This window comes from Callorhinus ursinus, unplaced genomic scaffold (assembly GCF_003265705.2).
Source record: "Callorhinus ursinus isolate GAN/ISIS: 27379988/994484 unplaced genomic scaffold, GSC_fseal_2.0 scaffold2, whole genome shotgun sequence".
In the NCBI taxonomy this organism is placed as follows: domain Eukaryota; kingdom Metazoa; phylum Chordata; class Mammalia; order Carnivora; family Otariidae; genus Callorhinus; species Callorhinus ursinus.
The window spans coordinates 75,394,481-75,412,136 of NW_027397064.1; the positions used below are offsets into that span (position 1 = coordinate 75,394,481).

The 17,656-nt window shown below is 40.1% G+C and overlaps 1 protein-coding gene across 9 annotated transcripts in view; it reads right to left on the bottom strand.

Moving 5' to 3' along the window:
* The window catches only part of FMNL2 (formin like 2), a 303,487-nt gene that overhangs the window by 61,690 nt on the left and 224,141 nt on the right, over positions 1-17,656 (bottom strand). For all 9 annotated transcript variants that reach the window (XR_012375624.1, XR_012375625.1, XM_025855902.2 and 6 more), the window contains exons 7-8: positions 5,083-5,191; positions 1,287-1,363 (exon numbers count right to left, since the gene is read on the bottom strand). Coding sequence is in view for 7 of the 9 variants with exons in the window: in XM_025855902.2 (XP_025711687.1) it covers positions 1,287-1,363; positions 5,083-5,191 (186 nt within the window). In the remaining 2 variants the exon portion in view is untranslated. The remainder of the gene's footprint in view (positions 1-1,286; positions 1,364-5,082; positions 5,192-17,656) is intronic.

The window sequence follows — 17,656 nt, forward strand, 5'->3', positions numbered from 1 at the left end:
TTTTCCCCAAAAGTTCAAAATCTACTGAAATTAATGCCCTACATTTCAACTCTGCAATTGGCACATGGTGCCATAAAGGTCCCCTATGACAATGCAAGTTTCCATCACCACTTCTTCCTATGCAGGAGATCTGAGTGGGGCTGGATTACAGCAGTGCTAACACAAGAATATTTTCTGACTTGAGAAAAGAAAATAAAACTCCATCTGAAATATTTTTAGAAGGAAACCCTTAGCAATACAGTCTAAGTTTTCAAATACAACATCAAGAACAGCATTGTTTTTTCATAGTAAGATCACTTCAGTACTTTTCTTTTCCTAGAAGAAAAGCTATTGCCAACCTCTACACCAAGACTGGCCTGATAATTCACTATGTCAACTATCTTAAGAAAAATGAGTAACAACTTCCCTATAGTGGAAGGCGGGGACAAAGCAGCAGGACTACCCAGATTTTTTAGTAAACTAAGGAAGCGATAGCAAAGTTGCAACAACTATCCTCAGAGGAAGTTTGAAATAATATTCAACATTTAAATAGGACTTTAAGTTTTTCATTTCATTCCGTATCAGAAAGGATCTCATTCGTAATCAGATTTTTTAGTTGCATTAACAAGTTTTCAGATGCACAGTTTACAGTGGTATTCGGTGAAAGGGAGTAAGATGTGTGAAATGCAGCATCCCTCACCAGAATGGAAAACATACTACAGTAACTAAAACAAACTGATGAAGACCAGCTTCTGGAGATAACCTGTGATGTGAATAATATGGCAGTGGCCTTTGGAGGCAAGTGAACAGAAGAAGCAATCGGCATGAACAGTTATCTTTGTTTTGTGTTTCTGTTTTTGTTTGGTCATACCAACGACATATGTAAGGGTTTGCAAGTGAAGTGTGGACAAGGGATAGTGGTTGTAGTTAGCTTTCAGTGGTAAGTGGTATCACTAAGTCTGTATGAAGACTCTCCTGGCCCCAGTCCTAACCACGTGGCAACCTCATGCTCTCTACCCAATTTGGTAAAATTTGCAAGGATGCCAAGAACCAGGCCTCGAAAGAAGTGAAAGCTTGAAGAAAACAGTGAAGGGGTAATGCTGTCACCAGTCTCTCGACTGCACCACATGTAAAACTGTAGCTCAGCTGAGAAGAAAATTCTACATAGCCAAGGAGTCCACTGGCAACCTTAATTCAAAGAGGTGCACTTGCAAGTTTCTGAACTCTAACTTGACTAAGTGTTGACTGGCTCTCTTCTTTCCCTAGTTAGATTTATTTACACTTGAAAAATTACAAAGTAAGCTTACCTTGGATTCTTGTTGTTCAAGCTCAGTGCGATCTCATTGACAGCATGTGGATGAGACATGACCATGTTGAAACCATACTGGAAAAAAAGCATTAGGAGTCAACTTAGGGGACGGGCCATGTCGATTAAAGGAAAAAAAAAAAAAAAAAAAGAACCTGAAGATTCTACCTAATGTAATTTATACCATCATAAATGCAATTATGTCTCTAGTGCCCGAACGTATTTCTCTATGAAAAATTTTAGGAATCACGCTATTATCAAGGAACCATATTCTCTTGATGACTGAACTATGGGTTTCTCTTCATTAAAATGGTGAAAAGCCTCCAGTCCAGTGATTCTCAATCTGGCTGCTCATCAAAATCACATGAAAGAGTAAACAAAACACAACACTGATTTTCCAGGATACACCCCAGGTCAATTTACTTCGAATCTCAAGGATGGGACCCTGGCATCTGAATTTTTAAGCTGACTTCACTGTGCAGCCCGGGTTGACAACCACTGCTTCTAGTCCCCTCTCTGGGCAATGGCTCTTGGGACCAAAGCCCAGGAAGACCTGCCTTGTTCTGAGACATGTTAGTTCCACAAAGAACAAGTTCAACAACAGGCTCCAGAATCACTCTTGATTCTGCTGACTTGAGGAATTATTCCTTCTCCTCCAAGCTCACTCTCAGTTCATGACTTTATTCCTAATTACCCTGAGAAAATGTAAGCAAACAGGAAAAAAAAAAAACTTCTAAAAGCTCGCACCCCCACATCAATCCACCCACAGATCCATAGCTTGTGTCCTTACCTCTTCCTGAAGAACTTTCCTGGGCTCTAATCCAAGGCCATTCTCTCCATTTGAGTCTTTGATCCCATTCCCCCTCACCAGCCCAAGAACACACCCTATGCTCCAGCAATTCTCCCATCCCTCATTATTATTTCTCCCTCTCTGATTTATTAGCATAAAAACAATGCAAATGCGCCCAACTGAAACAGTAACCACAACAGCAAAATCTCTCTTGACCCTCAACCTGTGTCCAGCTACTACCTTGTTTCTCCTCCCCTAACCTCTACAGCAAAACTCCAAGCACTCCGGGTCTCCAACTCTCCTCCTCCTGCTGTCTCTTGCAGTCACTTCAGTCAGACGTTTCATTCCCCCCTCTCCACTGAAACTGTCCATGCCAGAATCGCCAATGACCCACACTTTGCTAGGCCCATGGCCAACTCTCACTTGTCGTCTTACAGGACTTAGCAGCAGCACTGGTCACAGCTGGGCACTCTCTTCTCCTGGAAACACTGCCTGTATTTGGCTCCTACCTCCCTGGCTACTTCTCAGTCTCTCTAGCTGGTTGTTCCTGAGCACTCTCACATTTAAACAGAGCGCCCAGGGTTCCTATTTTGGACTTCTTTGCTTATCTATCTACCCCTGTTGCTCTCGAGCATGCCCCTGGCTTTCTACACCATCGATTAATTCCCAGATTTACATCTCCAGCCTAGACCTCTGCCCTGAATTCCAGATTGGCATATCCGACCACTTAAGATCTCCATTTGGATGACTACAGAATCTTAAAGGGAACATCCCTAAAACTTCGCCCCTAATCTTGTCTACCAAATCTGCCCATCGTGTAGCCTTCCCCATCTTAGTAGATGGCAACTCCATCTGAAGGGGGCCCAAGACAAACACCTTGGGGCCACCTTCCACTCCTCAACCACATACCCAATGTCGTTGCCTTTACCGTCAAAAGTAAACCAGAATCTGGTCACCTCTCATCATCTCTACTCCTTTTTTCCTGGCCCCATACCACCATCAACACTCACCTAAATCAATGCTGCAGCCTCCTAAGTGGTCTACCTCCTTCTGCCTTTGCCCCTCAAGGTCAATCCTAAACACAGAAGCTAGAATGGTCATGTTAAAATCAAGAGTCAGATCATGTCACATTTCTCCTCCGAACCGCTCAATAGCTTTCCACTCAGAGTAAAGCCAAACTCCTTTCACTGGCTTAGAAAGCCCTACACAGTCAGGACCCTGTCTGAACTTCAGATTTCATCTCCTACTCTTCCCCTTCTCACTTATTCCGATCCAGCCAACCTGGCCTCCTTTCTGTGCTTCAAGCACAGCAGGCTTATTCCTGCCCCATGGCCTTTGCGCTCACCCCTTTTTTACCTAGAATCTTCTTTCCCTAGAACCTCTTACCTCGTTCCCTCGTTAAAATTGCTACTATGACAAATTGCTACTTCTCCATGACACTTCCTGGGCTGGCCTATTTAAAACTGAACACACATTTTCATCACTTCCTATTCCTATTTCTTGGGTAGTTTTTCTACAGTATTAGTAACCATTCTCTGGAGCTTGTCTTCCTGGATTTAAGCCTGACTCCAACCACTTACTGACTATATATGATCCTGGGCACATTACTTAACTACTCTGTGCCTCAGTTTCCCCAACAGAAAAATGGGGAGAGTAACATTACCAATCTCGTAGGACTGTTATGAGCTTTAAATTAAGTGAATAGGCTTAAAAGTGTTGGTCCTATTAGGAAGCACTCTGTAAGCGCTAGTTTTGTTTTTGGGGTTTTTGTTTTGTTTTGTTTCTAAGGGTTAGCTTTTGTTTCATTTCCCCATCATGATCATCTGGAACACTGTATGTTTTCTCAAGTTATTTATCATCTGTTTCCCCTCATTAGAGAGTAAGTTCCCTGGGGCATTCATTTATTTATTTAATGCCATATTCCCTCTGCCTAGAACAGGGTCTATCTGGCAGTGCTCAAAAAACAGTGATTGAAAGAAGACATAAAATGCTCATTCCCCTTCTCAAATTCAATTCAGCACCCTTCTGTTGAGTTTGAATTCTAATACTGACCCTCTCTACCTATGCATTTATTTTCCACTTCTGCTTGGACACACCTTCAGCATCCCTATCCATGGATACCAAATCCTATTTTTCATTTGAATTAGGTTTTTCCGATTCTTAAACCCTGGTTCCACTTACCTAACTTGGAACCTGTCAGTTCACCCTAGATACTCCAAGCTCCAACTTCGACTTTGTTGTTAGAGCTAATCCAACCCACACGTTAAGCTGTCTCGCTCCCTGTTATGATGGGGATCACCTGCATCAAAATCACCTAGGGGAGGAATCTGCCCTTTGAACAAGAATCCTCCAGGTGCTTCTTATAAAGATTAAGAACCACTAGGTCCAGGGGCGCCTGGGTGGCTCAGTTAAGCTTCCGCCTTCAGCTCAGGTCATAATCTTGGGGTCCTGGGATTGAGCCTTGAGTCAGGCTCCCTGCCCACAGCAGGGAGTCTGCTTCCCCCTCTCCCTATGACCCTCCCCCGCCTGCTTGTGCTCCCTCACACACACTCTCTCTCTCTCAAATAAAGAAATAAAATTGTTAAAAATTTTAAAAAAGAACCAAGTCCAACAGACAGTAATTCTAACTTCCCACCTTTTTACCATATAACCCTTTGAAAACAAATGACCCATGTGAGAGTCTATTCACTCCTAACGTTCCATTATCGCCCACAACCGATGGCTGTCTTTAATGGTCACATTTACCCAATAATAACCTAAACTAGTTTATGACTGTAGGAGGAAAACATTTTCCCTCTAAATACATCACAAAGTATAAATGTTAATTAAAATACACAGGCACTGAGTTAAATCTTGAGCATTAAAATGAACCACACCCTTTCTTTTTCAGTACAATCCCATTAAATCCTGGTATTTACTTCAAATAGAAATAATACGACGAAATCAAAGAGGACAAGATCTGAATCTGACATTTTTTTCTTTTTTAAGAATGAGAACACAAACCTACCTGGTAATTCATGATGGCACGTAAACACATGATACAGACATGCACGTCATCTTTCTTACTCACTAATCTTGAATTTTTCAGGGTTCTTCTGCTTGGCAAAGTATTATATCTACAAATAAAAAGGGAAACTTCTATAAAACTATAGATTACCTTCTCAGCACAAGCATGGTGCACTTAAAAAATGGAAACTGTTCTCTATCTTTACCTGCACCTAATGAGGATTGTAGTTTGAAACCACCACCATCAAACCCATCACCATGAAGCTATTTCTGTAGACATCAAGGCCTACATGATTCTATGTAGTGGTCATCATCTTGTCAAACCAGATACTATAGACAATGGCACTTAAGTTCATTCACAGCATATAACACATCAGATTATACATGAGATTCATCAACACCCCCAAGGCTCCTAATCAGGAAGCCAAGCTACATCTGCAGAGGTGATTGCAAACAACATGCTTGCAGAATGAATTTGCAAACAACATGCTTGCAGAATGAATTTGCAAACAAGTGAAGGGGTGAAGCTTCATTTATACATAGACCTCAAGTCATCTGACCCCAGTTAAACTGCACCTTCCCATTACTGCTCTCAGGAGTCCCTGTTAGGAGTTTAAGGCTAGGCAAGGCCATGTATTAGCAACTTTGGTATCAGCCTGTGATATTAGACCTTAACAGTATGCAAATGCCTCCTCAGCCTGATCCCGCAAGTAAAACCTGGTGTGAAAGCTGAAGCTGAGGTGGAAATGTGCTGGTATTTCACAGGGTGAGGAGGTTTCCGTGTTAAGACTCATTCCAGAGATCCCACATTGCTAAACCTTAGTTCTCCCGTTGAGATTTCTCAGAGCCTACACACAGTAAGGAAGTGGCAAGGTCAACGTGGTGCTAGGAGACAAGCTAACGCCACCACCAAGAGCTTCCAAGTGAGCTGGGAGTGCCTCCAAGTGCAGTTTTCTCTGCAACTCCAAGCCTGAAGTAAAAGCCAATTTGAAAAATTGTCAACTACTCTCTGACAGCGTCGACAGAAATGATCTACAAAATAAGTCACAGGCCTTCCTTCTTCGTGAACTAATTAAAGAATTTAAAGGAAGTTCTGATTAATGTTAACCACTTTCAAAAGCCCCACAGGTGCAAAGAGTTGAAAACTGAATTGACAGGTTTGTCTGAAACTGTTCCACTGAGCAGCCCTTTTAATTCATTTTCTATTCAAAAACTATCAAACATGATTTTTTGCACATAAGCCTATGAATGAGCCAAATACATTTGAGAAAAGCACTTCAGTATGTCACTTGCCTCCATACACCTGAATGTATAAAATTTACTTATGCTAGTCTCAAGGAGAATGCTTTTTCTTTTGCTTTATGTGTGTCATGTCTGTTTTACATGAATATGCATAGACACACGTATTAAGGAAAAATAGCTACAAAAAATATGATTGAAATTCAATAAATTATACAGTAATCTCAGGTGATGTGGTTGTAGATTTTTCTTTTTTGTTCACATGTAATCTCTAATTTTCCTATAATTAGAAAAACTTCTATAATAATAGTTTACTATAACCAAAAAAAAGAAGAAGCAGAAGAAGAAGAATGCTTTATTCAAGGACTTCCTGCCTTATTCACACTTGGAAATAAAACTGCAGCAATGGAAGTTGGCCTAATTCAGCTCTGAATGCAAAAACAAAGTTATGGAAATGAATTCAGATTTCGGTGGGAGGAAGCACAATTTCAACATCTAGAACAACTCTAAAACACGTCACTTCACCACAGCCCCAGCCTGAGCATGTCTGCTAACATACCACATGGAGGTCTCACAGAGATTGGTGCCTGTTCATACAATAACCACACAGCCAGCCTGACCCCAATGTCTGCGGGCTTCTTCGTCTGTATCAGAAATTCTTTCCCTGCCTCTTTCTTAATTTAGTCTAACCTGTTTTGCATTTCTTTAATGGCATCACTTGTTAAGTATATTATAGCGGACAATAGAGGGCATTTTTAATCGAAAGCAGTGGCTAACCGGAGCAAAACAAAGTTATCTATGATTAAGTTCAAAAAAGAAAAAAGGTGATTTTCAAGGGAATCAACTGTCCTTGTTGCTAAATTATATCTACATGCAGCAATGACTGCAGATCTACTGAACAAAGCAAGTGACTCTGGAAGGCAGAGGGATAGGTCAATTCTACAGAGTTGCACATTTCTGCATCCCTTCCACATGCATTTTAATGATTCTGCCAAACAGACCAAACATACACATTAATGGTGTTTCCTAAGAGATGTAAAGTTACATAAGCAGGCTCCTTCCTTTCACTTAATAATCCAGTTCTTCAGCTTCAGGATTGTAATAAGACTCTAAAAAGTAAAATGTCTTTGTCATTACTTGCATTATTTGCAGAAAGTAGCAAAAATGGATTGACATTTTAATTAGTAACACAAAAGGTTTCTACTTATTGTAGCAGGTGGGTGATCTCAAACATACATTTTGGATCAACATTTAAAATGTATTTAATATAAAACAGCACATGAATACTTACCAGTATTTAAGGAGCTTAAAAATTATGTCAAATAAAAACAAAGTATATTTTATTGATATTCTATGCTTAAAATAGAGATAAACTTTTTCCCTAAGTGTACAGCATTTAATCTAAATTTTGTTTTTCCTCTCATTTTTGGTTTATACAGGAATGGAGAATTAAAGGCAGCATTTGAACTTGTTGTACTTAAAATCATAGCATCACAGTATGTCTTTAAAAAACACCACAACCAATAACAAAAAGTCAGCATCAAAAGCCAAAGGAGATGCGTGGTATCATTTTTACCAATCTTTCCTGCCATGGATCAGCAAACGGAAGCCCAAACAAATTGCAGCCACACAGCAGGTAAAAAGTAAGAGACAAGACGCCAAGTGTCCTCACTGGGATGCAGGGCAGTTTCTTCTTACAAGCTGCAACTCACAATGTCAGGTGATGTGAAAAAGCTACTGCCTACGGCCATCTGTTCCGGCAAGTTCTTTGTCGAATGCTCATTTCCATCATCCTGACAGCACTGGGTCTAGATAGGTGCCATTCCCCCACTCCCACCAATTATTTCACCAGGCGGGGTTAATGCATCTTTTTCAGAACACCGTGGTCAATGCACTCGGTAAGCAGTTTTGTTTTGTTTTTTTTAATATTTTATTTATTCATTTTGGGTGAGTGACAGAGATGGGGTGGGGGAGGGGGGAGAGGGACAAGCAGACTCTGCGCTGAGCGCAGAACCCGACGCTGGGCTCGATCCCACGACCCTGAGATCATGACCTGATCTGAAAGCAAGAGTCAGACGCTTAACCGCTTAACCGACTGAGCCACCCAGGTAAGCAGTTTTCTTTTTAAATCTGTATCCTGTATCACTTATCAGAAAAATGAAGTTTTTTTAATTTAATGTAATTTAAATAATTTAATGTAATTTAATTTTTAATCTCATTTAATTTTAATTTATCCTATATCATCAGAAAAGTGAAGTTTTCTTTTTAAATCTTTATCCTGTATCACCTATCAGAAAAGTGAAGTTTTTTTTAATTTAATGGGAAATTTTGCTCCATATTTTGGAACTCTTATTCTAAGAGAATTTTCTCTCATTAAGTAAACACAAGCCAAAAGAGGTCCCAACTCTTTACCTCTGCAAATACAAATATTTGCAGATAACCTAATTTAGGATCACATTAAATCTCTTTGGCTTGATTTTAGGGACTGTGCCATGAGTTAGCTGGCACATTCATCTACTCTTCAACAAGCACATATTGTGGAATTTGACAATCTATTTAATTAAATATTCGGTTTATTTGCTTTAATTATCACCTGATTGACTTATCACCTTTTTTTTCTGTTTGCATAGTTTTAAATTCAGCTCTAATGTATTGGGAGTACCCAAAAAACATGTCCCTATGTAGCTGGTTTGAAAAGATCCCTTTAAATTGACCCTAAAATACTAACGGAGTTAAAACTAACAATTTCCTGGATCCACTTTAACCACAACAAGGACACCTGGACAAGGTGAGCCATCTAAAAGCACTGGCCTTGATTAAGGAGTACACTTGTGTTATGATGACCACAGGATGATGTATGGAAGTGTTGAATCCCTATATTGTGCACCTGAAACGAATATTACACTGTGTTAACTGGAATTTAAATAAAAACTTAAAAATAAAAGTACTTGCCTCTGATGTTCTCCACCAGCCATAGGAAATGAAACTAAAACTCATGTTTAAGCTCCAATGTTGATTTTATTAAACATCTCCTGTTTATGCTAAACCTACTAAGTGTTAAGGAAAAACAAAAGATAACGAAAGAAGTTGCTTCTGCCTTTAAGGACTCACCGCTTAGTTTAGGAAGCAAGAGATAACTACATTGATAGCCCCTGTATGAAATGTGCTCTGCCCACACTCCAACCTCAGCCCGGCCTTCTGCTTCATGCACATGATCATGTACAAAATAAACTCAGCAGGACACACACCTGCACAGCACAATATGGTGGAGTGATGACAGTCACATCTCAAAGAAGTATCATACTTAAAATCCCCATAGAGTGAACCTTTCTTCAACTGAGCCAGATTTAACTGAGTTAATAGAGACCTATTCCTGGAAACGGTCTTTAGGCATATGAAAGGTGTTTTTAAATAGGGCTCTGATTCAAGAAATCAATCTAAAAGGGATGGACAAATTGTAGGGTGAGTCTCATAAAGGCGACATGACAATGAAGATAATTGAACATGAACTATTACCAATGCATATTTAAAACGTACCCATCTCTTGTAATCCTTGGATTCATCATTTTTGTATTTTAAGTGTGGATGTGTGTTACCTTCCAAATAAAGAAAAAAAAAAGCTGCACAAAAACAAACAGTTGTAGATGGTCTAGGTTTAGATTCCCCTAAAGACAGAGGGCCAGCTAAGGGTGTGATCGTAATGCCTTTTCCACTTCAATCATCCTGTAGAATGTTTCCCAAAAGCCCTCTGATGTGGAAAGCTGGTCCTGCTTTACCCTCATAAAGCAACGTGTAGCATTTCTGGGATGAGGCCAAATTCCACAACACATGTAACAAAAGAACCCAGTATCATCAGAAAAACTGGACTTTGAAAAAAAATCTCATTCCCTGGTGCTGCAAATGTCCACCTGGACATCAAGGAGGCTGAATACAATGATTAACAGTTTCCACAGACAAAGGATGAAGGTAAGTGATTAGTGCCACAAAACTCCACCAAATATATGAGTCACAGATTCCCTTAATGTTGGGTTGGAAAATCAGCAATAATCAGTGACCAATTAAAAACTCAAACAGCTCAAAACCAGTCATCGCAACCAAATGCACAGGTGCTGTTGCATAATCACGCTGACACATGTAAATAAGGTTCACTCTATCGTAGTTGAAAGAAAGGGTGGATAAAGCAGCCTGCATCCAGTTCCACGCTATAGGCTTCAGGCTAAACCCTGTTTGCCTTTCACAAGCACCGATCATCCTAGTTCAGCTCTTTGAAAAGACTTTCCACAAAGACCTGAGCTTTACAAGGGATTAAGTGGGTGACTCAGCAAGAGGTATGGGTGCTTCCGTGGTAATCTAATAAACTTGGCACATGTACCATTACAGAATTATCCACAGTGAAACCAACTGCTACAGTATTTCCTTCCTGAAGTTATTAGGAAACTTCTCATAAAACAGAGACTATTTGAGCAGAGCCAGATTGAAGACCGTCGCTCTGGTTCACTGTGGTGTATTTAAAAGGCCCCAGTGAGAGGCAGCACTCATTTCTCCCGGTCTCCTACGGATAACTGAGGCAGATGAGCCACACTCCTGACCCACGTAATAGGTTTTGAGTGATCCCAGGTTCTGTCAACAGCTAATGGTGTCTGTTCCTTAACAGAGGCTTCACACTGGTTTCTTCGCTAGTTCTCTAACCGCACAGTACATCATAGCTTCATCTAGAAGGAGGAGGAAAAGAGGCTTGGAAAGAACTTCATTTCCATTCTGCCCCTCTGCGGGCTGCCAGGCTGATGGTTTCCACTGTGATTATGGAGCTACTGGTTTTCGAGGCTACTGTGGACCTAGAGAGGGAGGGAGGAGAACAGGGCAAGTGAAATGCCACAAAGCCAGCTGTTGCTACCGAGAGTCACTCGTTTTTCCTAAATAAATGCTCCCCAGATTGCTGCAAGACAAGCTAATTTCTAGAATTCTGAAACAGTTGACTCTGGCATATTTTGCCCATCTCCTCATTGTTTTTATGGATGACAGCATTCAAAGAGTCCTGACTCCCTCATTTTCACTGACCTCCCTATCAGACATTTAGAGATCATTTTCTGCCCAATGAAGTCATTCTGAATATGTGTCACTAGTCCTTTAAATTAATGCGAGCAGGTCTAATGAGGTCCCGAAACAATTCAGTCTCTCTGGTGACTCAGGGCAACTTCCCGGAGACATGAATCTTGGAGAGAATGCCCTCAGATTCCAGAGGAAAAACCAAGGGAATAAACTATTGAACGGAGGGATTGTGAACTAATGCTGGAAGTACAGGACCTAAGTGCAGGCTGTCCCGAGAAACTTTCTTTGCCACTTTGGACAAGGCAGAGCTTTGGGGCTCTGGATGCCTGGACACAAAAGATGGTTTCCCAGAGGCAGATAACAACCTGAGTCCAATTTTTGGAGTACCTGCTATTTGTAGGAAAAAAAAAACGGGAGATGAATATTTAGGGATTTTTTTTTTTTTGAGGTCTCAAGATTTTTAAGGAAATCCTGTCTTTTGAGAGGTCATTTTGACCAAAATCTTTCAGGGAAACTAATACCACCAAATTTCTCAGACCCTCTTCATCAACTTTGAGAACTGTCTGCTATCCTGTCAATCACTGAATTCAAACTAAAATGTTACCCTAGCATTTGAAGATGAGACACTGTCTTGGAGGGAGTTGCCAATCAGAATTCACAAAATTCTGTGGATATGGAAAAAAACAGATCACAAAAATAACCGGAGATCAAAACCAAACAGAAATGACTCTAAGCACTTGTATTAATTGTATGCACCAATAGTTATATGCACATGAAATAATAAAGTTCTAAGTCAAAGCTACTGTAATAGGCAGACAAAACTAAGCAATTTCTACAAATACCTCTTAAAAAACATATACAAAACATGTGCTGTTTAGTACTACGGTGACACCTGCCATCTGAGCCACCTGCTTCATGAGCAGCAATGAACTTGCCGAGAAGCAGGTGGTGAGCAGCTCAACCTGCCTGGCACTGGCAGCAGGGGCCACAGGGAAAGAAGGTGTTTTAAAAGCCTTTCAGAATGACTGAGTGAGCTCCAACCCACCGACTTACTCTAGTAAGAAATGACAAGGCAAGTCAAACCCGAATTTTTGCCTCCAGAAAAAAGAGAATGGCAAGGCCAGCAAAGAAAACCCAGGGAAGCAACAGTCTTGGAATCTTCTTGACTACAGATTAGATACACAGGAATTTTTCTTGCCAGGCACATGTTGGCTGCCTGACATACATGTAACGCTTGTTAGGGTTCTGGTTAGAGTCATGCTGCGATGTCTTTAAACCACTACTCATTTTAAGAGGGTTTAAAAAGAAGCTATAGTAATTTTGAACTAGTTCCTCATCGTTAGGAATACAACAAATTGGACTACATCAAACTAAAAAGCTTCTGCACAGAAAGGGAACAGAGTGAAAAGGTAACCTATGAAATAGAAGAAAATATTTGCAAACCATTAATACCCAAAACATATAAGGAACTCCACTACTCCACTACTCAACAGCAAAACAAAACAAAAAACAAATAACCCAATTAAAGAACAGGTGAAGGACCTGAACAGACATTTCTCCAAAGACATATAAATGACTGACAGTATCTAAAAAGATGCTGAACATCACTAATCATCAAGGAAATGCAAATCAAAACCACAATGTGACATATCACCTCACTGCATCAGGATGGCTGTTATCAAAAAAAAAAAAAAAAGCGATGATAAGTGTTGGCAATGATACAGAGAAAGTGAAACCCTTGTGCACTGTTGGGGGGGGGAATATAAATTAGGCAGATACTATGGGAAAAAGTATAGAGTTCCTCAAAAAAATAAAAATAGCACTACCATATGATCCAGCAACCTCATTTCTGGGTATTTATCCAAAAGAATTGAAATCAAAATCTCAAAGAGGTATCTGCACACCTATATTCCCGGCAGCATTATTTGTAACAGCCAAGATGTGGAAACAATCTAAATGTCCATCAACAGATGAATGGAGAAAGAAATTGTGGTTAAATAAAGAAATAGTAATTAGGTGACATGGCAGAGGTGTTAGCTAATGCTATTGTGGTAATCATAAGGCAGTATACAAATTTTTTCAAATCAACAAGTTGTACATCTAAAACTTACACATTACATAATTATAGCTCAATAAAAAATATTACATATACACACACACACACACAAAATATTAAGTCATGAAAGACAAAGAAAAGATGAGGAATTGTTCCAAGTTAAAGGACACTACACAGACACAACTACTAAACACAATAAATGATCCTTACAGAGTTTGGATAGAGTTTAAAAAAAAAAAAAAAAAGAAATGGAAGGCATGGGGTAACTGATGAAACTCTCAGACTGGACTAAGAAACAGTCTCAATATTAAAACAGTCTTATTTTGATAATTGTACCATGGTTATGTAAGAGTGTGTCCTTATCGTAGGAAATCTACACTAAAATTAGGTGTAAAAGGACACAATTCTGTAACCTGCTTTCAAATGATTAGAAAGGGTGTATGTTTACAAAGCAAATGTGTAAACAGTAAAGTAAATGGACAAAATGTGAATTTTTGAATCTGTATTAAGAGCGTAAGGGGAATCACTATACTCTTCTTATAATTTTTTAAAAATTTTAAATGTTACCAGGATGCCTGGGTGGCTCAGTCAGTTAAGCGTCTGCCTGCTGCTCAGGTCATGATCCCAGAGTCCTGGGATGGAGTCTGGAACTGGGCTCCTTGCTCAGCAGGGAGTCTGCTTTTCCCTCTGCCTGCCACTCCCCCTGCTTGTGCTCACACTCTCTCTCTGACAGATAAATAGAATCTTTAAAAAAAAATAAATGATATCAAAATAAAAAGTGAAAAGGAAACATACATATATCTAATGGAATATTATTTACTCTTTAAAAAAAAGGAAATCCTGCAATGTGTACCAATATGGATGAACCTTGAGAACGTCCTGCTAAGTGAAAAAAGCCAGGCCCAGAAAGACAAATGCTGTATGAGCCTATTTAAAGGTATCTACAACAGTCCAACTCTTAGAAGCAGAGAATAGAATGGCGGTTGCGACAGGCTGAGTGGCGGGGGGACACTGGGAATTCTTAATCAATGGGTATAAAGTTTCAGTTATACAAGATGAGTAAGTTCTAGAGATCTGCTGTACAACATTGTGCCGATAGTTACCAATACCATACTGTACGCTTAAAAATTTCTTAGGAGGGTAAGATCTCATGTTAAGTGTTCTTACCACAATAAAAAAATAAATAAATAAAAGGAGATGGGGCTCCAGGAGATGGGTGGCTCAGTCAGCTAAGTGTCCAGCTCTTGGTTTCGGCTCAGGTCATGATCTCAGGGTCCTGAGATCAAGCCCTGTGTTGGTTCTGCACTCAACATGGGGTCTGCTTAAGACTCCATCTCCCTCTCTCTTTGACCCCCCATCTCTAAAATAAATGTAAAAAATAAAAATAAATAAATAAAAATTTAAAAGGAGGGGTGCCTGGGTGGCTCAGTTGGTTAAGCCACTGCCTTTGGCTCTGGTCATGATCCTGGAGTCCCAGGATCGAGTCCCACATCGGGCTCCCAGCTCAGTGGAGAGTCTGCTTCTGCCTCTGGCCCTCCCCCCTCCCATGTGCTCGCTCGCTCTCTCTCTCTCTCAAATAAATAAAAACCTTTAAAAAAATAAATGTTTTTTAAAAATAAAAAATAAGAGGGGTATATTAAAAATAGGTGATAACCATAAGAATGAAGGATACAAAGCATGTCCATGATAATTCTGGAAATACAGGAAAAAGAACACTACTTCTGAACAAAAGCTAGATGTAATCAACAATGGCAAGCACTTAGTAAACACCAAAATGGAAGCTACTGCTCACCCAGTGATACTTTGCAATAAGCCTGATCAGCAATCTATTGTTTTAACAACATATCCGTATTTCTAGACATTGACATCCTCTTGTGTGTGGGTTGTGGACAGGTCTGCCTCTCCCTGTAACTTTGTACTCTCCACCGACAATATGTTACTGCAGAACCTTGAATGAGTAGTTCCTGAACTGACCTAAACCAGACTTTCCCAGAGTCTGGCAAAAAAGGTTTTTCAAAAGTCTGTAGACCTTTCTTGCCAATACGTGTGAAGTTTGTACTACTGAAGTCCTAACGGCAACAGGCAAAGGAAAGGTGTATTTTTTTCTCTTAAAGTATTTTCAAACAGTCTAACTATTCAGATATCAAACTAATATCTACCTATAAATAAACAATAGTAATTAGAACTTCCTTGGAAGCTTAAGATAAGGGTTCAACTCAACCGGGATGCAAAGCCAACTGGATATTCACATAATTTGGCCTAATATTACTAGTCTTTTAGGGTTCCAAGGTCTGGCCTTAATATAACTTTACCAAGATTTGGGGTTTTAGGTTTCCTCTGTCACCCTTCAGACATGACATCACTTGGGCATATTTCTTCTATCAATTAAACTCATAAAATATACGATGCTAAGAAAAATGAAGCAAGCACGTTCTGACGGTCTCCACAGCCAAAAGAAACAGAGCTGAAAGAGTTGAACCCAGACAGTTCAAAGTGGAGGTAAAGAGAGAGAGGGAAACAAAGGATGGGGGAGGCAGAGGGAGACAGAGACAGGCAGACACACAAACCTCCTAATGAACTTTATCAGTTATTGAAAGTTTCCGTTTGTCTACATTTCCCATCACAGGACCAGCTAAAAACTAGAACAGAACCTATGAATCAAAATATTTCCATATATACTTTTTGAACAGAATAAGTGACTAAACAGGCTGCCAACCCATCATATGAATGGAGAGCCAGTATTCGTCTGAATTTTCTGATTTTTCATTATATTCCCTTTGACAAAGGCATTTGCTATTGAGTTGCTAATTAATCTGTATATATTCCTATGTGAGGCGTGTTCAAGGAAACCATCTCTCTCCTGTGACCTTTAAATAGAAATATTTCTATGTTTATCCCAAATTACCCCCTCTTTTTCACAAACCTTCAATAGATCATTGCCAATGAGCTAAAATGACCATTCCTTAGCCTGGCCTTCAAAATATTACATAAACTGGCTCTAAACTGCTTCCAGCCAGACTCATCTATTCACTGTTTCCTAAACAAACCATGTGGTCTTAGCACTGAGCCACTGCTCATTACCATCTCCCTCCTTCCCCCCCTCCCATAGCCCCTCCTCCAGGTCTTACTCACAGCTTTTCCACAGCCAGACCACATCATGAATCTCCCCTAGGTTTTATCGTCACTCTAGCCTTGAAAGCTCCATACTTTGGTTTTGGTTAGAGACTCAGGACACTTAGCATATGCCAGGGTGCAAGAACACACATACACTTGTTTTCTCAATCAAATCATAAAAACACTTGACATAGGAGTCAGAAGACTGATTCTAAATCCTGGCTCTATCACTAGGTATGGATAACTTCTCTGAGCCTTGGCTTCCCCATCTGGAAAATGGGACTAATAATCCTTGAATACCTCCCAAAAGATTTCATGCAGATGTGTCCTTTATCAGCCACAGATCTTATACAGTGTAAGGATCTTTTTTCTTTTAAGATTTTATTTATGTATTCATGACAGAGAGAGAGAGAGAGAGAGAGAGAGAGAGAGAGAGAGAGAGAGAGAGGCAGAGGCAGAAGCAGGTTCCCCGCTGAGCAGGGAGCTTGATGTGGGGCTCAATCCCAGGACCCCGGGATCATGACCTGAGCCAAAGGCAGACGCTTAACCAACTGAGCCACCCAGGCACCCCAGTTTAAAGATCTTTCTGTATGTTATAAGTCATGCTGATGAAGGTACAGGACCACAGCTGTAGGAAGTTCCGGAGTCATCTTCCATTTTTCTCTCAATCCTATGTGATTAACACTGACTAACTACTCACTATTGAGCCAAGTTCTTTACAGGAATTAATTTAATCTCCTAACATGGGTGGCAGGTCCCAGAGCCTATCATCTCTACCAACCAGAGTACCTGTGAGACAGACCCTCAACAATGCATTGGCCAGGTGACTTCCATATCATAGCCTCTCTCAGTTGGTCCTCCATTGGAGGAACGACCCAATGAAGAGATGGAACAAGTGAAATCCGTGTTTCTCATAGTGGGAAATGCTTGACAAATCTGCCTGTATGATGCACCACAAGCTATAATTAAAGCTGTCACCATTTTCACTAGCAGGGCCATTAAAACAAGCTCCCAGCTGAAAAGTTGAAATGCACATTCTTAATCCAAGTACAGTTTTCTCTTTTTACTTCAAATAAACAAATACAAAAATCTGAAACACAACAACCCAACACCTTCA